The 21,921-nt window shown below is 34.5% G+C and overlaps 1 protein-coding gene across 1 annotated transcript in view; it reads right to left on the bottom strand.

Annotated features, from left to right (window-relative positions):
* Window positions 1-5,507: 5,507 nt before the first annotated feature.
* Window positions 5,508-21,921, bottom strand: part of Mmut (methylmalonyl-CoA mutase) — a 33,764-nt gene continuing 17,350 nt past the window's right edge. Inside the window, exons 9-13 of the mRNA XM_026415285.2 lie at window positions 18,454-18,569; window positions 16,794-16,925; window positions 14,740-14,887; window positions 9,458-9,625; window positions 5,508-5,936 (exon numbers count right to left, since the gene is read on the bottom strand). Coding sequence (XP_026271070.1) covers window positions 5,808-5,936; window positions 9,458-9,625; window positions 14,740-14,887; window positions 16,794-16,925; window positions 18,454-18,569 — 693 coding nt within the window. The 3' untranslated portion in view covers window positions 5,508-5,807. The remainder of the gene's footprint in view (window positions 5,937-9,457; window positions 9,626-14,739; window positions 14,888-16,793; window positions 16,926-18,453; window positions 18,570-21,921) is intronic.

The raw sequence follows: 21,921 nt of genomic DNA, 5'->3' as shown, positions 1-21,921 counted from the left end.
CATAGCAGGTAACACACCTCTGTAAGATGGGGATATCAAGAATTATTTTCCAAATTTGCAGACAACTGCAACTTAGAGACCTGGCACTGAGTGCCTTATTCTCCCTGATTCAGAGCTTACTCGCCTGTGAATAGTGATGATTATACCCATCCCCAGGAGTTGTTATGTGGATTAACTGAGATAACATATGCAGCTTGCTGAGTAAAATGTCTGGAACAGGACCACATTCAACAAACACCAGCTCCTATGACTATTAGGTCAGTGGGAAGCTCAAAGTCACATAGCTGGGAAGTGACAACACCAGGATTGGAATCCTGGCCTTTTCATGCCAAGTCTCGGCTTTTTATACCTCATCCCAACACTGGAAGAAAAACCTATAACACATGACACCTGACAATGGGTAACATAGCAAAAAGACATAAGGACAGTGAACATTTTATAGTCAGAGGCAGAAATCACTTCAGGAAGATGAAAAGGCAACCGTGCATAGGTGCAGTCTGGACAAGAAACCATTCTGTCCCCTTGATATTCTTCACCATAATAATGGAATCCAGGATCTTCGACCCTAGGGAATATTATTTCTTTATAGAAACTTGATCTCATAAACTGGCAAAAAGAAGGGTTCAAAACTCTGTGGTAAAATGTTGAAGTTTCTTTATATAGAAGAGGATAACTGATTAATACACATGATCAATTCACACTTTAAAATGTTTTAATGTGCTGTGTGTTTTTATATCCCTAGCATATAATTCTTTCTAAGATAAACAGTGATACTCAACTAAAGGTTGGCCCTTATCAAAACTATAAAGTAGGAAAGTTTATCTTCTAAAGCACTCTACATTCCCTTCTTTCAAGTCCATTACCCTGGAAGCAAGGGTGGGGACCGCCATTCTGTGACCACCTTCAGATGGTCAACTGTTGTGCCTAGTTTACATCAGTATCTGTTTCAATGCTCACAACAATATTATTACATGTATATTAATTGCCCCATTTTTTCAGAGATGAGGAAATGCTCCCATAGTTTAAGTAACCTTTCTAAAGTAAAGGATGTAATCAATGACTATGCAGATTCTACTTCAGTGCCCATGTAAGGGTTCTTCTCCGAACTGTGTTCCATCAACATTAGGTATTTCTTTTAGCTCTGCACTATGGGCTCATTCACACCAAGATATTAAAGACAAGACACTATTTGAATTGATCCTCTTCAAAGATGTCTGTATTCTAAAAGTGACAAGTGGACACAATCTTAACTCAAAACAAAGGCTCTAATAGTAGAATTTGAGACAAGTTGGCAGGACTTCAGAGTACTGAGACAGATTGACTATTCCTAGCCAACCAGTTCCCCTGTTGTTGCACAAATTTAAGATAACTGAAGCCTGAGAGGAAGCTACATAGCAAATCAGACCCAGTTGGAATCCAGGCCTTCCAGAACTTTCAGCTCAGTCCAGTTCTCTTCTTTGTTATCAGTCACAAATACTCAAACACAGAGAGAAAAGCATTCTAAGCCAAATAAACATTATTTCAAAATTATTATCATTATTATTGCCACTAGTGGTAGTTCAAATAACTGAGTTAAGGTTTTCATTCTTGAAGACAGGTAGAAACATCTCCTGCTATCAAGTTCATCTCCTCTTTGCCAAAGACAGCCCCAGATGGTCTCAGGAAAGTAAGAACAGTAGAAGGTTAGCACCAGGAATGAAGAAGTTACCTTTGATAATTAAAGTGCCTATTTAGCAGTCTTATTTAGATGTTCAAACTAAAAAAAAAAAAAAATGCCATTTTTCTTTGAGCCTACTCTTTCTCATTTGCTCCTTATCTCAGTCAAAAGCCTGAACCTCCATGTAACATAAAAGCTTCTCCTTCCATACCACTGCCCACTTGGTGACCAAGTGCTACCCATTCTCCCTCTCAAATGGCTTTCTCTAGATCACCCTTCTCTTTCCCATTTTTCCCCCATTCAGCACATTTCAGAGTGTGTGTGTGTGTGTGTGTGTGTGTGTGTGTGTGTGTGTGTTTGCCAGGACCATTCCAATGGTCTGGATTCTGAGATCATTCCTTTTTTTTTTTTTTGCAATCTTACCTCTCCACCACCTCCAAAGTCACTTTTGCAAAATATAAATTAGATTAAATCATTTCTCCATTAAAGGCTGCATGATTTTTCCTCCTCAGTAGAATATATTCACAGCCCAGGTTCACTAACCTCAAACTCTCCTGCCAACCCCTCATCTCAGAACACCTGTGTTTTCTGAAGGAGAACTCTCCATCACATGTGCCTAGTGCCTTCTCTAGAGCACTCCAAATACCCCTTGGATCCAATCCAAACTTTCCTGCCAACTCCTCTAGATTCCCTCTACTGTTCCTTCCTTGGCTGCTGCTGAACTTGTTCTCATCTGCATTAAACATTCACCATGTTGAAACATTATCATTTATTTTCTTATCCTTCTCTGTTAGATAAATTTCTGGGAAATATGGGCCTCAGTCTTTTAGCCCCCAGCATATAGGACACACTAGGTCCTTAAATCAATCAAGTGAATGCACAGAAAGTAAAAGGATTAGAAAAAGGGGACCACAGAAACCATCAAATTTGTTCTCAATAAAGTAACTGCCAATTTCTGCATTAAATGTGACTATCTACTGTGGGAAGCCATCTGTGAAATACATGAGGATCTTCTCTCAGCATAGTAGAGATAGGCCTGGCATTGGGAACTATCAGTGGCTCTCCTACTGCCCAATGCACATGACCATTCCCTCCTCTCTGCTAGAAAGTTTCCTCATAGTAGCTCTGGAGATGAGTGTAAGATGTTAGGAAATGAACAGCCCACCTTTAACCTGTTTTGGAGAAGAACATTTTATGATGTTTCCTGCTATAAATAAAGCAGGGGCAGGCACCATTTTGCCAGAAGCTCAATCTGTCTGGTCAGGTTGCCTGTCCTGCCCCCGCTTTTGAAACTACTTTCTGTGTTCTGTGGGGGTTTTTCCATTTTATTTCTCTTAGCTCTTATTTCTCAGCTAGCCATTCCACTGAGGGGAACCCCATTTCCACCGCCAGCACAGGATGTGGGTGGGAATCTACAAATGATTATGCAAGAGGTTTTTACAAGTGTATGATGAGTACTTGCAAAGATAAAGCTCTCAAGTTCCCACTTGTCTGTGACACGTTCTTCACTGAAGAGAGAGCCACATATTCCCACTAAGGTGAGTTCTGTAGAACCTGCACACACTAGGCATTTTCAAAACTTTTGAAATCCTGTAACTTTAAAAGTGGATACTTCTTGCTCACAAAATCCTAAGGAATGGACACAGACAGTAAGGACTCAAAAAATTCAGTTAGGATATGTAGTGGATTTGCAAGTCAAGTGCAACACATTTTTGAACTCATTAAACTCACTGACTGATCATACTTAGTATAATAGCTCCAAGGCATAAAGCAAATCAGTGAGGATACCCAAAAGCAAAGAAGTGTTCACTCCGTTGGTGAATATTTGGTGCCTTTTCCACTGTCCCTTTTGACGTGTTTCTTGGTCCTTCCCAGCTTCTGAGCATGTACATCTTCATTGTACCCCAAGAATGGAGAGGGCTCATTAGCAAATGCTACCCTGTGCCTGTGATACACTTGACCTTCATTTAGGGGTTGGTGGAATTAAGAACAATGAAAGTGTGAGAGATGAGTTGCACTGACAAGAAGTCCTACTTTTCCTAAAGCCTCCATTTGTATGATAGATGGCATACTGGCTGAAGAGAAGAAGGAAGAGCTTTCATCTCCATTTGTGGAAAATTGTGGGACTGTGGGAGTCAAGAAATCTTTTGTTTTGGAGGCTGATTCATAGTGGGGAAGGGAGGGGGAGCATGGGAGGAATACATGAAATCTAGATAGGGCAGAGGGTTGGGAGAGAAAGGGAGGGGGCAGGGGGTTATTAATAGTGGTGGAATGTGATAGACATCATTATCCAAAGTACATTTATGAAGACAGGAATTGGTGTGAATATACTTTGTATACGACCAGAGATATGAAAAATTGTGCTGTATATGTGTAATAAGAATTGTAATGCATTCCACTGTCATTTATTTTTTTAAAAAATCAATAAAAAAAGAAACCTTTTGTTTTTACTAAAACAATATTTCTTATAAACAACTGGCATTGGACTCATTATAGGCCCACTGATCACCTCTATCCCAATGGAAGAAACATGAAAGTATCAAAGATACACTCGGGTATAATCCCTTTGGGGTAAGAAAAAGACCGTAGGGCCTTGGAGAAAAAAATCAGTAACTAGAAGTGGAATGAGGCATCCTGGAAACCAGCGAAGTCCAGAGTCCACTGAGGGATTAGACTACTGGGATATGCCAGTTCCCCCAGATGATTTCTGGAGCAAAGCGTCTCACGGGAAAGACAAATCCCGCACACAGCCATCCAGTTCATTTCAGTTTCAAACTTGACATTTTTCTTAGATAACCCAAGCCCGCTAGTCACAAGCAGGACCGAATTCTCAGCATGTGGTGCCTTAAAGCACCTTCCTGGTCCCTACAGCATTTGGCTAAACCTTGAGAAGAGAGTGGTCTCTATTTTCTTCTTATATCTCTGGGTTGTCAGGCTTCCCTCGTCCCTTCTCCAAACCCCAACCCAGAGGATCACAGTAGTCATTCTCCATCCTTCATGTATGTTACTGGGAAAGCTCAACTTGGGCCACTAGGATTGGGTAAGGGGTTCCTTGAGAAACGCGCCTCCTAGAGGCGATCGTGGGAGACCTGTGCCCCGCTGCCACTTCAGAGATAGCCCACAAAGATTATTGAGCCTCTTATCTCCGCTTCCCCTGTCCAACCCCCAAATTTCGCCGAACTTGTCTGCCGCGATCCCTCTGCATCACTGCGCACAACCCCAGCGGGACCGTGTGGAGAGGCTAGCAGCCGGAGGCGGTGGCAGCTGCGGGCTCGGAGCTTCCTGCTCACCTGCCAGCCGGTGCCAGGGCCTGTGGGGGCGCGCTCGGGACGGGCAGGCCTGGGCTTGAGGCTGTGCAGGCGCCCTGCCTCATGGGCTCCAGGTGCCTGGATCAGTGGGTCTGTGCCTCCTTCCCGCTCCTCCCCACAACCTTAGCCGCCATCACCCTGGACAAAGCGGCTCTGGCCAGGGGCCAAGCTGACAGATCTCCAGGAGCCTGCGGAGATGGGCGCGCCCCTAGCTTGGACTAACCGGGCCAACCTCCAATCAGATACCGGGAAACCAAAGGCCCCTATCTGGTAACCCACCTTAAAGAAATATTCTGTCATTTGTTCCCTCTTTCAACCAGGGTCTAATATAATATTCAAATTGAGTTGATTCTAGTAGAATTTGGCTAAGGTTTATCATAATCTATTTTCTAATATAAATAGTCTTCACTAATTTTTCTAAGATAAATGTGATTAATTTATTAATATGTGGGTTTTATTTTCTTATACTCAAGTAATGTAATGATAAACTGAAGAAAAGGACTAGTCAGTTTTTTTCATAAGTTTAATTCTTAAAAATAAAAAGCTACTAGATTAATAAAAAACATTTCTAAATAATATATCACTACGATTTACTAAAATAATATCTCTGATAAAGTAATATTACATATAATACTTGAAGGACAATACTTTTTTAAAAATTAATTTTTTTAATTTTTAAAGTGAAATTATACATACATATTTGTAGCATGACATCATGTTTATAAGTAAGATACTTTAAAGCTTTCAAGGAAATTGGAATTAAATTGAAGACATGACTTTACTCTCTTCTTTGATCATAACTGAAAGAGTATTTTAGATAAAAATTAAACAAGACCAAGATATTATGCAGATTGTTGCTTCTTTTCCAAACATTTCTCAATATCATCAAGCACTTGAACAGCTGCCTTTGGAATTCGAGTTCCAGGACCAAATACATTGGAAACACCAACTTCATACAGAAATTCATAATCCTGTTGAAAGAATTTAATTAATAAAGAATGATTATTTACAATATGAAGGAAATAAAAGAACAAAAAAAAATGACATGTTCCCTTTTTTTCTGTCCCCAGTGCCAAAAACTTTCTCAACTACTGCTGACATGTTGGGCTAAATAATTCTTTCTTGACTGGAGCTACTGCTAACAGCCAATAGCAACATCATCCAAACTCAACTCATGAAAAAAAAAAAAAAAAAAAACACACTCTGCCTATGTACTGTTTGTGATCAGAAGTTGTATGGCTCCAACAAAGAACTTCTAAGCTTAAAATCATAATTTTCTCTCATCTAAATATTTATTATTTGGGTTAAATTTGTATATAGTTTTGAGTACAAGGCTGTTTATTTCCTCCTAGGTATTTTGCAGCTAGTGAATGGTGGTAATTTGAACATGGTCTCAGGATGAAATCAGATTTTCCATAAATAAAGCTTTTTTATTTTTGTTGCTTCAACTGTTTTTTAGTTTAACGAAAGTCAAAGTCTGGGTGTAAAGATTCCCAGGGCACATATACTGCCCCAGATTTAAGGCTATTTTAATACTATAACATTTATAACTACGATGTCAAGTTATGCTTTAAGGCACTGATCCTTATTTTATATGCAGGATGGTCTAGCTTGGGCTTATTGTTGTAGCACTCCTTTTTAACAGCACCCATTTCTACTCTTAAGTGATCAAAATTAGATAATGAATTATGTGGTCCCCCAACTATTTTTCTGTCTCTATCGAATTCATATGATATTCTTTTTTTTGGGGGGGGGGGTACTGAGGATTGAACTCAGGGACATTTAACCGCTGAGACACATCCCCAGCCCTATTTTGTATTATATTTAGAGACAGGATCTCAGTTGCTTAGTACCTCACTGTTACTGAGACTGGCTTTGAACTTGCAATCTTCCTGTCTCAGCCTCCTAGCTTCTGGGATTACAATGGGTGTGAGCCACCATGCCCGGCATAATATTCTTGTAATATTATGATTTTACAATGACATTTAACACTTTCTGTTCAACCTGTGTTCTTCAAATCTGTGAATTACTGAGATCAGAGGTCATGTCCAATTATCTTTGTATCTCTAGCGCTTGAGCAGGTGGTATAGTTTTAAGAACTCATAAGAAAACAGAATGAAACCTGTTTAATAACAATCATCTCTAAATTGGTGACAGTCAAAAAATGGGTTCTCTCTCTCTCTAGTTCACAACATTACTTCACGCCATTTGTCCTGATACCTGAATACTAGATTTGGAATGAAGTATTGAACTTGGAGAGAACCATGAAATGTTGCAACTGGAAAAGGGTTTCTAACTTACCAAAATCTTACATAAACCTTGTGAAATATACCTTAATGAAGGATCAAAGTGGTAGCGACAAGTGAATTTAGATAAAGGGTATAGAGATGTTCTTTGTACCATTTTTATTTTTGCACCTTATCTGTTAGCTTTAAATTCTTTCCAAACAAATTTTTTGCTTTGAAATATTCTCCACTAAGCTGGGACAGGGGTTGTAAGTGAGCATGTAAGGATGTAAGTGAGCATCATGTGTATGCTAAATTTGCCTAAAATACCTGGAGGCCACTACTGCTAAGATAGTTAGAAGATCTTGATTATAGTAAACTACTAGCAAGAAGAGGTCATATTTATTTAACTGCAAAAACTGGATGCTTCACATTGACAGGGGATAACTGTTTGACCACTATAAATTAATACCTTCTAATTTTAAAACTAAGTGACTTTCAACTGAATAATGGTACCATTTTATATATTCAGTATGTTATGGTCTTGATAAGTGTTCTTCAAAGGTCCATGTGTTAAATCCAGTCCCTGGTACTGGTGGGAGACAGAGAAGCCTTTTAGGAGGAGGGGACCTAGCGGGAGGTATTAGGTGGTGGTGGGGAGTGGGGGATGTTTCTCTCCAAAATGTTTCTTTCTCTTTCTTTCATTTTACTGACATGAGGGGAATGATTTCACTGCTCCATGTTCTCCCCAGCATGATGTTCAGCTTTGCCACAGACATAAAACCAATAAAGCTAAGAGACTATGGACTGAAGCCTCCAAAATTCTGAGTCAAAGTAAATCTTTTACTTTGCAAGTTGATTATCTCAGCTCTTTGTCACCATAATGGAAAAGTGACTAATATACTGTAAATATCTTGTCTAAGAGCTTAATTATTATAGACTCCATAAATAAATGCAAGATAGATAGAAATATAGAAATTGACCACACAACATTCTTCTTTTATGTATGTGTACAAATATGCAACAAATCCCACTAAATGTATAATTATAATGCATACGTAAAAATAAAAAAGAAAATTTAATTATTGTCTTCTAAGTAAAAAAAAATAGATGGAATTGTCCCATAAGTAGACAGCAATAAAGAATAAAAGCCCTTAGCTGGGCATGGTAGCACATTCCTATAATCCCAGCACTTTCAGCAGCTAAGGAGGGAGGATCATTTGAGCCTACAAGTTTGAGACCAGTCTGGGCAACACAGTGATACCTTGTCTCAATAAAGTAAGAAAAAGGAAAAAGAAAAAAAATGAATAATAGCACTTTATTTTCCCAAATAGTATATTAGATTTGTGAAAATAACAGGCAGGTGTGTTAATAGTTTTATATTGACTATATCACCTTAAGAAATTTATTGTTTAAAATAAAATAAATAATATGTTGTTTCCTCACTAGTCCCACATTATCACATACTCCACAATCTCATTCATATATGTACTTCTCATTTCATAAGTAGTATATGAATTCATTATTCTATATTCTAAGTTGTAATGGAGGAAGAAAAAATTGAAGAGCAAGAAACAAAGCCACATTCCTAAAGTTCTGCTTATAGTGGTGGGGCCTTTGGAGTAGCTACAAATCATTTACTTAGAATAGCCTCATATAATGTTTTTCTAACTTAATATTTTTTTCCAATCTCAATAACAAAGGAAAACCTGGCATAATCAGAAATTGGACTGAAAATAGAACCTTTTTCTATCTTTTTTTTTTAATTTATTTTTTAGGTGTAGATGGACACAACATCTTAACTAATTATTTTAGCCAATCGGAAATGTAATATATGAATACAGAACTCGCTGCATTAGGAAGAAAACCAAACTATGTCTCTGACTAGGTTTGATATGTTCACCATGTATTTACCCTTCTTCTCCATTCCAGTGGTAATATTTGATTACTTTCATCAGCTCTTTCTCTATCACTGTTTATCAAATATGAAGCAGATATATGTCTATCCTAAGTTATTGGTTTGCAAGAACATAGTTCTCTCATAGAATCTTTGTAAACTGTTGAATCATATACAAGGAGTTAAAAATATAGTTCAAAGAGAAACGAACATTACTCATTTTTTGGTCTTTGTAGAATTTACTTAGTGAAATTACCAGTAAATAATTTGGCTCTAAATCCACAATAAATTTATCTTTAAAGCTACAAATAAGCTATCATTACTGAAGATTCTGATCATAGTATTAGAAAAATACTAGAGCAAAAGATACCTGTGGTGGAATCACCCCTCCACACATGACAAGGATATCTGGCCGTCCAAGGGCATTAAGTTCTTTGATGAGCTCAGGAACTAGGGTTTTGTGACCAGCAGCCAGTGTGCTCACACCCACAGCATGTACATCTGCATCTACAGCCTGCTGGGCCACTTCACGGGGAGTCTAAACAATCAGAAAGTAAAGAGACAAGTCATCATTTATTCCTAGGCAATGACTAGAAAAAAACCTGTTGTAAAGGTGTTATGCTACTTAAGTCAATAAGTCAACATTCCAAGATTTCTATCATTAAAAATAGTAAAATGACTATCGCTTCATATTTCATCATTCTCAAATTACAAATACTGCTAAAGCTATTTAGGCAATAAATATCAATTCTGTATTTCCTTCTAGCACTAGAATTGATTAATTTTATCAATTTACATCAAAATACTGTTGCCCCCCCCCCAAATCTTCAAGATAAAAAAGCTATAGCTCTCATTATAACTTTCATAACTGATCATTACTTAACATCCATTTCTTCTTCCCTAAGGGGTCCCATTATTTATATATATATATATATATATATATATATATATATATATATATATGTGTGTGTGTGTGTGTGTGTGTGTATGTGTGTATATATATCTTTTTTTAATCTTTATTTTGTTTATTTTTATGTGATGCTGAGGATCGAACTCGGTGTGTTACAATATGCTAGGCGAGTGTTCTACCACTGAGCCCCAGCCCCTCATTATAATTTTTTAAAAGTATATAGGTGGTCTTAATTACCAATATTTATTGGGTTGTTACACAACATAAGACAGTATCTTGTGGCATCTATAAAGAAGTTAAAAACCAAATAAACATGGATTTTAAAAACAGGAACTTTGACCATTGAATGGGAAACAGTAACATCAGCAAGAGAAAAGACAGGAAACTCCAGAATTTTTTTCTCCCATTGAGACACCAAATTAACAGTACTATATTGAATAATATAACACTTTTAGAAATTAAAGAAAAGGCTACAACACCTGGGTAAGTGCAGAATGAAAAGAAGGAATGACATCAAGAAGGGTTTATTTTTTGTGTCAATTAACTGTATTTAACCATTTTGGGAGATGGGATTACAAAGATGGTTTTAAGTATTCAATTATGAATTGAGTTGCCCAAGCTCATATCTTTCTCAGCACTAATCAGTTGATGACACTGCTTTGTTAATTCACATGTATTTAAATCATTTCATGTAAAAGGTAACTACAACTCTCACATTGGAAATGTACAAATTTGGAAATTCACAAACTACTGTACAATTATAGGACAAAAATATTCATCAGCCTATGAATTTTCTAAGTTTGGCAAGATTTTTAGGCTCATAATTTTAGTGTAAAAACAAAAGATTCTAAACTCTCAGGTAATAGAGCCACATGCGAGGACATTCCTAGGTAAATCACACAGCATATAGGCAAAAAACTTAAGTCTGAGAAATATTAGCAAGCAAAATTAAAACTTCTTTATTTTTCTTTTTGGTACTAGGATTAAACCCTACAGATGCTCTACCACTGAACTACACCACCAAACCCCTTTATTATTATGATGATGATGTTGAAACAGGGTCTCGCTATGTTACCCAACCTGGTTTCAAACTTGCAATCCTCCTGCCTCACCATTCTGAGTCACTGGGACTATAGGCATGCCTAGAGTAAAATTATAATTCTTAAAAGAAAATGTACACATTCTTGCTATTCATTTCTTATAGGTATGAAATTTAATTAAACATGATTACCATTCATACCATCATATTACCAAAATATATTAAAGTTTTATTTAAATAAATACAGTTCCATGCTTTCTGCTTATGTATATTAAACTGCATTTACATTTCCAGAAATTTAGATTTTTAATTCAAATAAAATACTGATTAAATCGGTAATCAGTGAACTATAGGTGACATATATGTTATATATGTTATGTTACCAAAATTTGTGATGTTAAAATATATTTTTATATATTGGATATAAAGGAAGAGTAAAAATGCAGTTTCTTCAAAATTTTCCTTTATGTGTCAACAGCTGGCAACACCTATTTTAAAAATATTTTAATCTTATGGAAAAATATTTCCCCAAATTTAACTGCTAACTATTGAAAGTCTATTGTACTTGCTCAGTATTTAAAACAAATAAAAACCAAAGCAAAAGAGTAGGAAAATGTAAATCAAATAAATCAAATATGTTTTAATTGAAAAAATTAGAATGGAAAAGGATTCAATTTTAAGAACAAATAAAAACAACTTATTTGAGGTCCTTAACAAAATCTGCATTGAATACATAAGATTAAACACATTTACATATTTACCTAACAATACACTTTAAGGATATATCTCTAGAAGTTTGGGGTAGTTCTTTACAGTTACAATTTCCTCTAGATTCTTCTGAGTGAAATTTAAGAATGCAAACAGAGAAAACTCTTCTTATGGGAGCTTACTCAAAGGCTGGGCCTCCTTAGGAAGGTTTACTTCTTTTAAATATTTATTTTTTAGTTGTAGTTGGACACCATACCTTTATTTTTTTTATTTGTTTTTATGTGGTGCTGAGGATCGATCCCAGGGCGTCACCATGCTAGGCGAGCACTCTACCGCTGAGCCACAACCCCAGCTCAGGTTTACTTCTTTACTGAAGAAAATGCAAGGACTATTCTTCAGTCCTCAACTTAGTTACCTCACTGCAGTATGTAATAATGCTATATCCTTCCTCCTGAAACTGTTCTGCCTTACTTTTTATTCCACTACCTTTTTATTCCATTTCTTTGCATTCCTTTGCTGACTTCTCCTCTACTTCCACTTAATGTCCTGGTTCTCATTTCATATTGCTGTACATACTCCTCATGAGACATTTCATCCAACACCATGGTTTTCAGCAGCATTTATATACTGATAAAAGTCTCAAAACCTTTGTTTCTAACTGGGGTCCTTCTATACTCTAGACATGTATGTCTAACTTATATGGTCACTTTTATCTGAATAGTCCATAAATACTATAAACACAACATGTCCAAACTCAAATTTAGCCTCTATATTAGTTTCCTAGGGCTGCAGTAGGAAATTCACATAAACAGCATGAGTTAAAAACAATAGAAATCTCTCATAGTTCTATAGACTAGGCCAAAATCAAGGTGTCAGCAAGACCATGTTCCCTACAAAAGGTTCTAGGGAAGAATCCTTCCTTGCCTCTTCCTAACTTCTGTGGGCTGCCAGCAATCCTTGGATTTCTTGTTTTGTAACTGCAGCATTCCAATCTCTGTTTCTAATGTCTGTTTAAATCCCTAACAACTGTGATTTGGCAAAATCAGACTATAGATAAATGGTTATTTATCATTTGATTTAGCAAATAAGTCACATCATTGATCAATAAGAATAGTTCTAACATGAATTGACTGCTTTTTTTTTAAAGAGAGAGTGAGAGAGAGAGAGAGAGAGAGAGAGAGAGAGTGAGAGAGAATTTTTTAATATTTACTTTTTAGTTTTCGGCAGGCACATCTTTGTTTGTATGTGGTGCTGAGGATCGAACTCGGGCCGCACGCATGCCAGGCAAGCGCGCTACCACTTGAGCTACATCCCCAGCCCCGAATTGACTGATTTTTTTAACATTAGAGAGTAACAAGTAAATCACAGACATGTCTCAGAACTTCCCTTGTTTATAAGTTATGTTAAATCATACTTTTTGAATTCTAGAAGAATATTTCTCAAATTTGGGGGCTTTTCATAATAATAGCAAAAAATGATAAAATTTTAAATTAATTTGCATTTATTTACATTCCCTTCATCACATTTATATAGCTAGATCATGAAGAAGACAATGAATTAATTCCTAATTTTTAATGTTTGCTGATTTCCGTGATGTAAACATTCCAACCATAACCAGTTTTAGTCTATCAGCATGATGTTGCTGAATGCACAGCTGAGAAAAAATGCACATTAGCTCACAATTATACAATATCTCCAATATGTGAACATGAGAGACTGAAATAGCCTCAAGAGCACATATAATAATAAAATATAGTAAGATAAATAGGAGGCGATATGTTTTGAGTACCTATCACCTTTACTTTTTTTATTTATTATTTTAGTTTTTGATACCTGGGATTGAGCCCAGGGGCACTTAACTACTGAGCTACACACCCAACCCTTTTTTATATACTATTATTTAAAGACAGGGTTTCATAAAGTTGCTTAGGGCCTCACTAAGTTGCTTAGGCTGGCTTCAAACTCACAGTCCTCCTGCCTCAGCATCTCAAGCCTATGGGATTATAGGCATGCGACACCATACTCCACTCACCTTTACTTTTAATATAATTTATTCAGCAATGTTAATAATGGCAATGTGAAACAACTGCTTTTCAAAATACCTACAAATTTAACTCCTGAATGCTTCACTAGTCAATGCTGGTTCTCTTACTACTGTCTATATATCTGTAAATACCCCATTATTACATTTTCTGCAAAATCTTTTAACTGTGACTTGATTTCTACTGTGATCCTGACATCACTTTAGTTAAGATTTCCATCGCTTCTCACTCATTACTGGATATCTTAACTGGACTCCTTGTATCTTGCTGCAACTCCTCTCATTCGACTTAAGAAAGTGATTTTACTAGAAAGTGAGCTTTCTAAAATACAAATTTGATTGTGGTCCTGTACCCAAACACCTTTGAGATGAACCTTCTTACATTGCATAAAAGGATATTAATAATCTTCACCCCATCTCAGAACTGCATTCTGATTTTACCTTTGCAGTTAGCTGAAGGTTTCATGCCTTCTTATTGCTCTCTCTCTCCCTCTGCTAAAGCTGACCCTCCTTTGTAGCATGGCCTTCCCTGCCTTGTTCTCTCAGCTTCTGAAAGGCCAGTGAGAGAGTAAGAAAGAAGAAAACCTTCTTATAGATTGAGCTTACTCTTATGTTTTATGTCCTTTCAAAACACTTTCCACCATCCCTTGTGGGCTATCTTTCCTACAACATATAAGTCACCTCTCAAAGAGAAATCTTTGAAAAGTTATTTACAGTTTCCAAAGTCTAATAAAAATTGTAATTCTGAACTGAAATTTAAGTATACAAAGTTAGAATTAATATGAATTTCATTTTAATTTTTCATAATTAGATTAAAGCATTCAATAATTAGAGGACTGGTTGAACAAGTTCTTTTATAACTTTAAAAACATCACATTGATCTATCATTTTCTACTTTTTTTAATGAGACTTATAGCATACTATATTTGAAACTGTCCCCACCATTTTTCATACCTGAAAAAGAGGGCCTATGTCCACATCAAAACCAAGATCAGCAAATCCTGTAGCAATAACTTTTGCTCCTCTGTCATGACCATCTTGTCCCATTTTTGCTACAAGAAGACGAGGTCTGCGACCTTCCCGTTCCATGAATTTATGAACTCTAACGAACATTTTAGAAGACAACAACAGTTAAGTATCAATTGACCAAAGGTGGGATATAGAAACTATAATTTATTCACAGTAAATGTTCATGAACCCTTGATCTCTTCACTTGTGTTTTCTTAATATCATTATTTTACATTGAGATGGATATTAAAGCCTGAAATGTTTACTATTTTCCTCTTAGAGGTGAAAGACAGCCTAGCCTGTAAGCCCATTACTCAGAGAATATCCAGTGAAGCCAGATGAAAAATGACAACTTTCCAATCTTTTCATCTGGTACCCTTCAGATTCCTTTACACAATAAGTGACCCACTAGTTTTAAATTATCTCTATCTTACCTCCCATTCACAACTATGAACTCTACCAAGCTGACTGCAATATAATTTTTTTATAATAATGTTTCATCAAAATGACTGCTTTGTTAATATGACAAATTTAAGCAGAACATAAAAAATATTGCATTTATTCTGTTAATAGAAAAGAACTTTCCTTTTGAAGACTTCCATATTGGTTGTTTTAATATCTTTGTAGTATATAAAAATTAATAGAAAGTTCCTAATAGGAAGCTTATTACAAAGGTTCAGGACACCAATCACCAAAAAATCCAGTTTTTACACTTGAGAAACATGATCACATTATTCCATATTTTCACTTCATGCTGTGACAGTGTCATTTACTGTCAGTTCAGTGAAGACTGTTTTAATTTATGCATAGATATTAACCAGATGTTTATTTTTAAATGGAAAAAAATCAAGATTTTATAATTTTATTCTAGTAATTGAACAAATAAACTTAAGAAAACATGCAAGACTACTAAAGTAAACAGATTGAAAGCAAACTACCTGGAGAATATGAAGCAACATTAGTGTTAATGATACAAACATCTGTTTGAAATGAGAACTCTTAAAAGAAACTACAGTGAAAATTTAAGATATGATTAATTTTACTAAAACTAATATTAACAATTTCAAAGTTCTTTTAATCTTTATTAATTGATACTGAATATGTTATAAAATTACATATAATTATTCAAAATCATGCTCAGCTTAATGACCAGGACATATTCTGAGAAATGTATAGTTATGTGATTTTGTCACTGTGTGAACATCATAGAGCCTACTTAAAAAACTTAGATGGTGTAGTCTACTGCACACTTCGGCTCTATGGTAAGTATACATACTTATGTGTATTTATATATATAATGGAGAAAACATGATCTTAAATAAAGCACAAGAGAAAATGACATGATCAAGAGACTTTATAAATATAAGATATATGAGGCTTCTGCCAACATAACATAGCATACTCTTTTATAATAAACATATTTTATAAGTAGGAATACATTCTAAAATAACAATAAAAGCACAATAAACTAGTAACAGAGTTATTATCATCATTATTATTGCTTATAACTATATGTTCTATACTTGTATTCAACTGTCAGCATATAGATTTATACCAGCATCACCACAAACATGAGTAATATGTTGTGCCTCATGTTACTATAGCTACGGCTACAACATGATAAGTAGAGAGAAATTTTTTAGCATCATTATGACCTTATGAAACTACCACTGCATATGTGGCCCACTGGCATTTTGCATTTTGGCACATGACTGTACAGTATATTTATAATTATACATTATGTATAATAAATTATATATCATATATAATTCATGAACTTTATATGGATTATATAATTATATCTTATATAATACATAAATATATATTTAATATTAATTAGTTTTATTAGAATTACAGTCTAATTACAGTCTAGTAGTAAAGTCAATTCAAACATTTTCCAAGTTGTATATGAAAAAACTAAGCTAAGGTCCCAGTAAATTCAAGGGAATAGGGTTAACAGAAAAGATGAACTTCTAGGTTTAAAAAATCTCACATTTTACCTATTGATAGCAGAAGTTATCTCTTTACTTTCTCCAAATTCTTGGCGATATGCTCCACTCACCATACGATCATTAGCTTTATGTTCACCAAATACCTTTTTCATAGCATCTGTGATTTCTCCAACTGTACATCTAAAATATTAAATGGAGGTTCCAGTAACATCATTACTTTGAAATAGTTTACTTTAATACTATAATTAGACATATTCTATTTATCTAAGTAAAAATATGCTATCCAAAATTTAAACAAGAATGTTTTAAAGTATAATCAAAGCAGCTTTCCTGAGAATACATAGAAAAAGTGATTCTGAATGTCTATATGCATTGTAATCTCTTTTCAACATGTAACAAAAATTCACCTGAATGACTAAAAAAAAACTACAGACAAGTATCTGAAGATTAATGAATATATTACTACTTAACAATACAAATGAACAAAAAGCAAGACTCCCCTCTTATTTTTTGATAAGTATATCTTTTTAAATATTTATTTTTTTAATTATAATACCTTTATTTTCTTTTTATGTGCTGCTGAGAATCGAACCCAGTACCTCATGCATACTCAGTGAGCGCTCTACCTCTGAGCCACAACCCCAGCCCTTCAGTATATCTTTTAACATTTTTCAACAAAGAGGAGGTTGCTGGAGAATTTAGTAAGACCAGTTATACTATAGAAGAAACCAGAAAAAGTAGGCTAAGATGTTAACCTAAAATAAAGAGACTGGGAAATTTTAAAATGCACCTTACTGAGTGCAGTGATGCATGCCTGCAATCCTAGAACTGAGGAGGCTGAGGCAGGAGGATTGCAAGTTTAAGTTTAGCCTCAGAAATTTATTGAGACCCTCAGCAACTTAGTGAGAATGAGGAAGTAGCTTAGTGCAAAGTACCCCTGGGTTAAATACCCAGTACCAAACAACAACAAAAACCAACTACTCTGTTTTTAAAACAATCCCTTTAGCAAGAAGAGAAAATGATTGAAATAGGGATTCAGGGAAAATGATTGGGACAGGGAAGATGGTTCTTCTGTTTCCTTCATGATTAAGAATAATTCAAAATATATAGCAAGACAATTGGTTTATTCAATTCTCAAAAAAAAAATGTTACCCATATACCACCAAGGCCTGTCTAATGGGTTAAATATCAAGTTGGTTCATCTTGACAATATACTTGTAAGCATAGCAAATTTCAATCTACAAAGCTGTGAAATAGATTCATTATAATGAATCTAATATCCTGAGCCACAATGAAATATACAAGCATTAATATAACCAATTCACAGTATACTAATGTGGGACACAGTGGCACTTGCCTGCAATCACAGCAACTCAGGAGGCTGAAGCGGGAGAATCACAAGTTCAAAGATAGCCTGGGCAATTTAGCAAGAGTAAGTATCTCAAAATACAAAATAAAAAGGGCTGTGGTGGTGTAGCTCAGAGTTACAGTGCCCCTGGGTTCAATTACCAGTATGACTACCCCAAAGTATATTAATGTTTCAAATGTACAGATATTTAAGGAAAAATAATAATTAAAGTTGTTATGTTTTCCATTATTTTCCTTTGAGCTTTCAGGTTTACAGGAAGAATATTTCACTTAAGTACATTCTGAAGAGGTAAAGTGATCAACTTTTAGTATTTCAAAAACTTTTAGTATATATCCTTACCTTGCACGAGCTGCATCCACTGCAAGAGACAAAATATTTCCATCTCCGCTGGCTGCACACTGGGTTAGTGCAGCAAGACACCGTTCAGCCAAAGCTTGATCCCTGCTGGATTTGATCTTATAAAAAAGGTCAAAAAAAAGAGTAAAATTTACATCAACATGTAATAAAACAGATATTAAGGGCTGGGGTTGTGGCTCAAGTGGTAGCGCGCTCGCCTAGCATGCGCGAGGCACTGGGTTTGATTCTCAGCACCACATAAAAATAAAATAAAGATATTGTGTCCACCTAAAACTAAAAAATAAAAATTAAAAAAAACAGATATTAGGAGATTAGACCCTGACATATACAATATGAAATTTTCTGTAATCCTAAGCTCAAAAATGAGAGAAGAAATAAAGAGAATAATATATAACCTAAGAAGTACATTCATTCATACAATTCATTCACTCAGGATCTCCTAAAATAGTACTAATTCAATACAATACTAACAAATTAGAAACAAACAGGGAAATACTACTGCTGATATAGGTACTTTGACTTTCCTAAAGCAGCAAGACGTTGAACACAAGTGAATCTTTTATAGAATAATTTCAACAGAATATTAAAGATTCATAGTAAGAAGGAAAGAAATAGATCAGAACTTAGAGAATGTTTTAGTTAAATTTTAAGTTTCCTTTAGCTAATTAACAATATATTGGCAATAATACCTATACATATATTGCCGTTCTCTGTGTTTAAAATAATCCCAAGAGGTGACAGAAAGAGAGGGAAAGACAAACAATGTAAATTATGGTTAAAAACATTTCCAGTAGATCGTAGCTCTACTCTTCTCTGTAAACAATTTGCCAAAATGGTTATTCAAATTCAATGTTTTATAAGCTGCACCGTCTGAAAATAAGCCTAAAATATGATACTGTTCAAAATGCTGCCAAAAAATCATATAGAATCTATAATAAGAGGTGGGATGAAAAATTTATATTAGGGTATAAAAAATTCCACTCCAAACTCTATGGAAATGCTCATTTTTCTATATATAGTTTCATTTTATGTAATCTAATTTGCAAGCTTTTTCCATTATAAGGAAGGCAATATAGTAGTAAGGTGTTTCTTGAATGGTGGTTTTAATCCATTAATGGATGGTGATATAGAATTAGTGAACTATAATTAGAATAGAAATAGAATAGAAAATATCTAAGTGGATGGCTTATAGTTTGAAAAAGTACTGTTTTGTAAAACTTTTATTTCAGTTATGAGCGCATTCACATGTGTGTATGTAGACAGGCATGTAGGTAAAATGTACTTTTAACTGTGAGTCATGTTCCAAAAAGTTGGGATGCCACTAGCATGGAGTTGAGAGCACAGGCAGGAACAACATTTGGGTTCAAGTTCCAGCTCTGACATTTACTAGCTGATAGTATAAAAGAAAATTATTGACATCTCTTTATATCAATCTTCTGTCAAATTGGATTTATGAAAAAAAATACAGTTCTGACAAGGATGAAATGAGAAAATGCATACCTAAAGCAATTCCTAGTATAGCACTGGCACTCAATAAATCTCAATTTTATGAAAGGAATTTAAGAATTAAGAATTTCATTAAGAATTAAGAATTTCATGGTTTTAGGAAACAAGAGCTTCTGCATTTACAGCCAGTATAACATATATATGACTTAACATCTTATCATTGGATCCCTGTAAAGTAATAAATATAGTAAATACCTACAAAGCAAAATAATATAGAAAAACAACAGTCTAAGAAAAGAACTTAGCACAGTGTGTGGTACATATAAGGTGCTCAAAAAATGTTAATTATTGCACTATTGTCCTTACTGAATTTCTCTTTCTTGCCAAAAATAAGGCTTATCATTGTTTATGATAAATGGAATCCCTCAAGCTTGAGGGTATAGAGTTAATAAGAACCTAAAGTACTGGAGAAGGAAAAAAGTTTTCCTTTAACAAAATAAATACTAAGACTTTGGAGATAACTGAAAATAAAATGGTACATGCTAAATAGGGTCTTTCTTTAAAGGTAGCAGACTACAACAGTCACTTATATGCCATTAGGTAAAAATGTGAGTGTGTAACCAATGTGATTCTGCAATTTGTATTTGGGGTAAAAATGGGAGTTCATAACCCAATTGAGTCAAATGTATGAAAGATGATATATCATGAGCTTTGTAATGTTTGAACAACCAATAAAAAAATATAAAAAAAATAAAAATAAAAATAAAAAGATGCTGGGGATGTAGTTCAGTGGCAGAGTGGCCCTCAGTTTAATATCTATTACTGAAAAAAAAGTAATAAATCATGGAGGACAAGGAGTAAATTACACAAAAAATCTAAAAAAAAAAAAAGACTATTTGGGCAAAACTATTTTGTTAAACCTTTTTTTTTGAAAACAACAAGATAGAAACACATTCAGATTAATTAAAATTTTTTCATAAACACTGTTAAAATGTGTTTAACAATGTTGATCTGTATTATATAACATAGTGTTGTTGGAAATAAAAACTCTAGAAATGTGTATTACTACAATAATTCGTGAAATAATGTATGATTAAAATAAAGAATAATGGCATATCTGAAAAAAAAGACTTTGGAGATAACTGAAAATAAAATGGTACATGCTAAATAGGGTCTTTCTTTAAAATGATAAAATTATAAGAGTGAAAAATCATTGTTATTCCTGATTAGATTGAAGGTGTACGTGTAAACAATATCATTAAACACCTGCCACTAACAATGAAAAAAATTTGACACAGACAATCATGCATTCAATATAACTGGGCAGTTTTAAATAACCAGAAGAAAAGGGAACAAAGAAAAATCATTTGGGGATTTTGTTTTGTGACTTAGAAATAGCAAGTAATTACAAATGCCAGAGATTAGGAGCTACAGGTAGCTTGTTACAAGAGAAATACACAAGTTACAGCAGTAAAAATTAATGTTTTATCTATTTTGGTATTTTACATAATTTTACTTATCTCAATGAGGAACTGAAAATAAAAAGGATACATAATCAAAATAAATATCTTATACTCAAAATTAAGTTCATTATAAACTGTAGCATATCTATCGTTGGATTTTAGTAATCAGAAAGCGAATCATTCTTTCATACTAGTATCATAGAAGAAAGAAATTACAATGAAAAGCCCTAGATTCAAATATGGACTCTGAACTTTCTTTTTTTTTTTTTTTACTTTTGAGTGATTTACATAATTATATAAGCCTCAGTTCTAATCAGTAAATTATGTAAGGTACAATTATTTTAGTGTGTTTTTAATACTAAAATATAAGTTTCACAGGGGCAAATATCATAGTTTAAAAATACTTGAGTTTCTGGTGTCAACAGACCTCAATTGAGTCTTGGCTGTTCATTTATCCCAATCAAGTCTCTTATCTTTAGTTTCTCTGTTAAAAAGATAGGAGTAATCCCCATCTCATGCAATTGTTGTGAAGATTAAAACA

The sequence above is a fragment of the Urocitellus parryii genome, chromosome 8 (genome assembly GCF_045843805.1).
Source record: "Urocitellus parryii isolate mUroPar1 chromosome 8, mUroPar1.hap1, whole genome shotgun sequence".
NCBI classification, from domain to species: Eukaryota; Metazoa; Chordata; class Mammalia; order Rodentia; family Sciuridae; genus Urocitellus; species Urocitellus parryii.
Note: the sequence above shows the minus strand (reverse complement) of the source record. Positions and strands in the feature narration are given on the sequence as shown.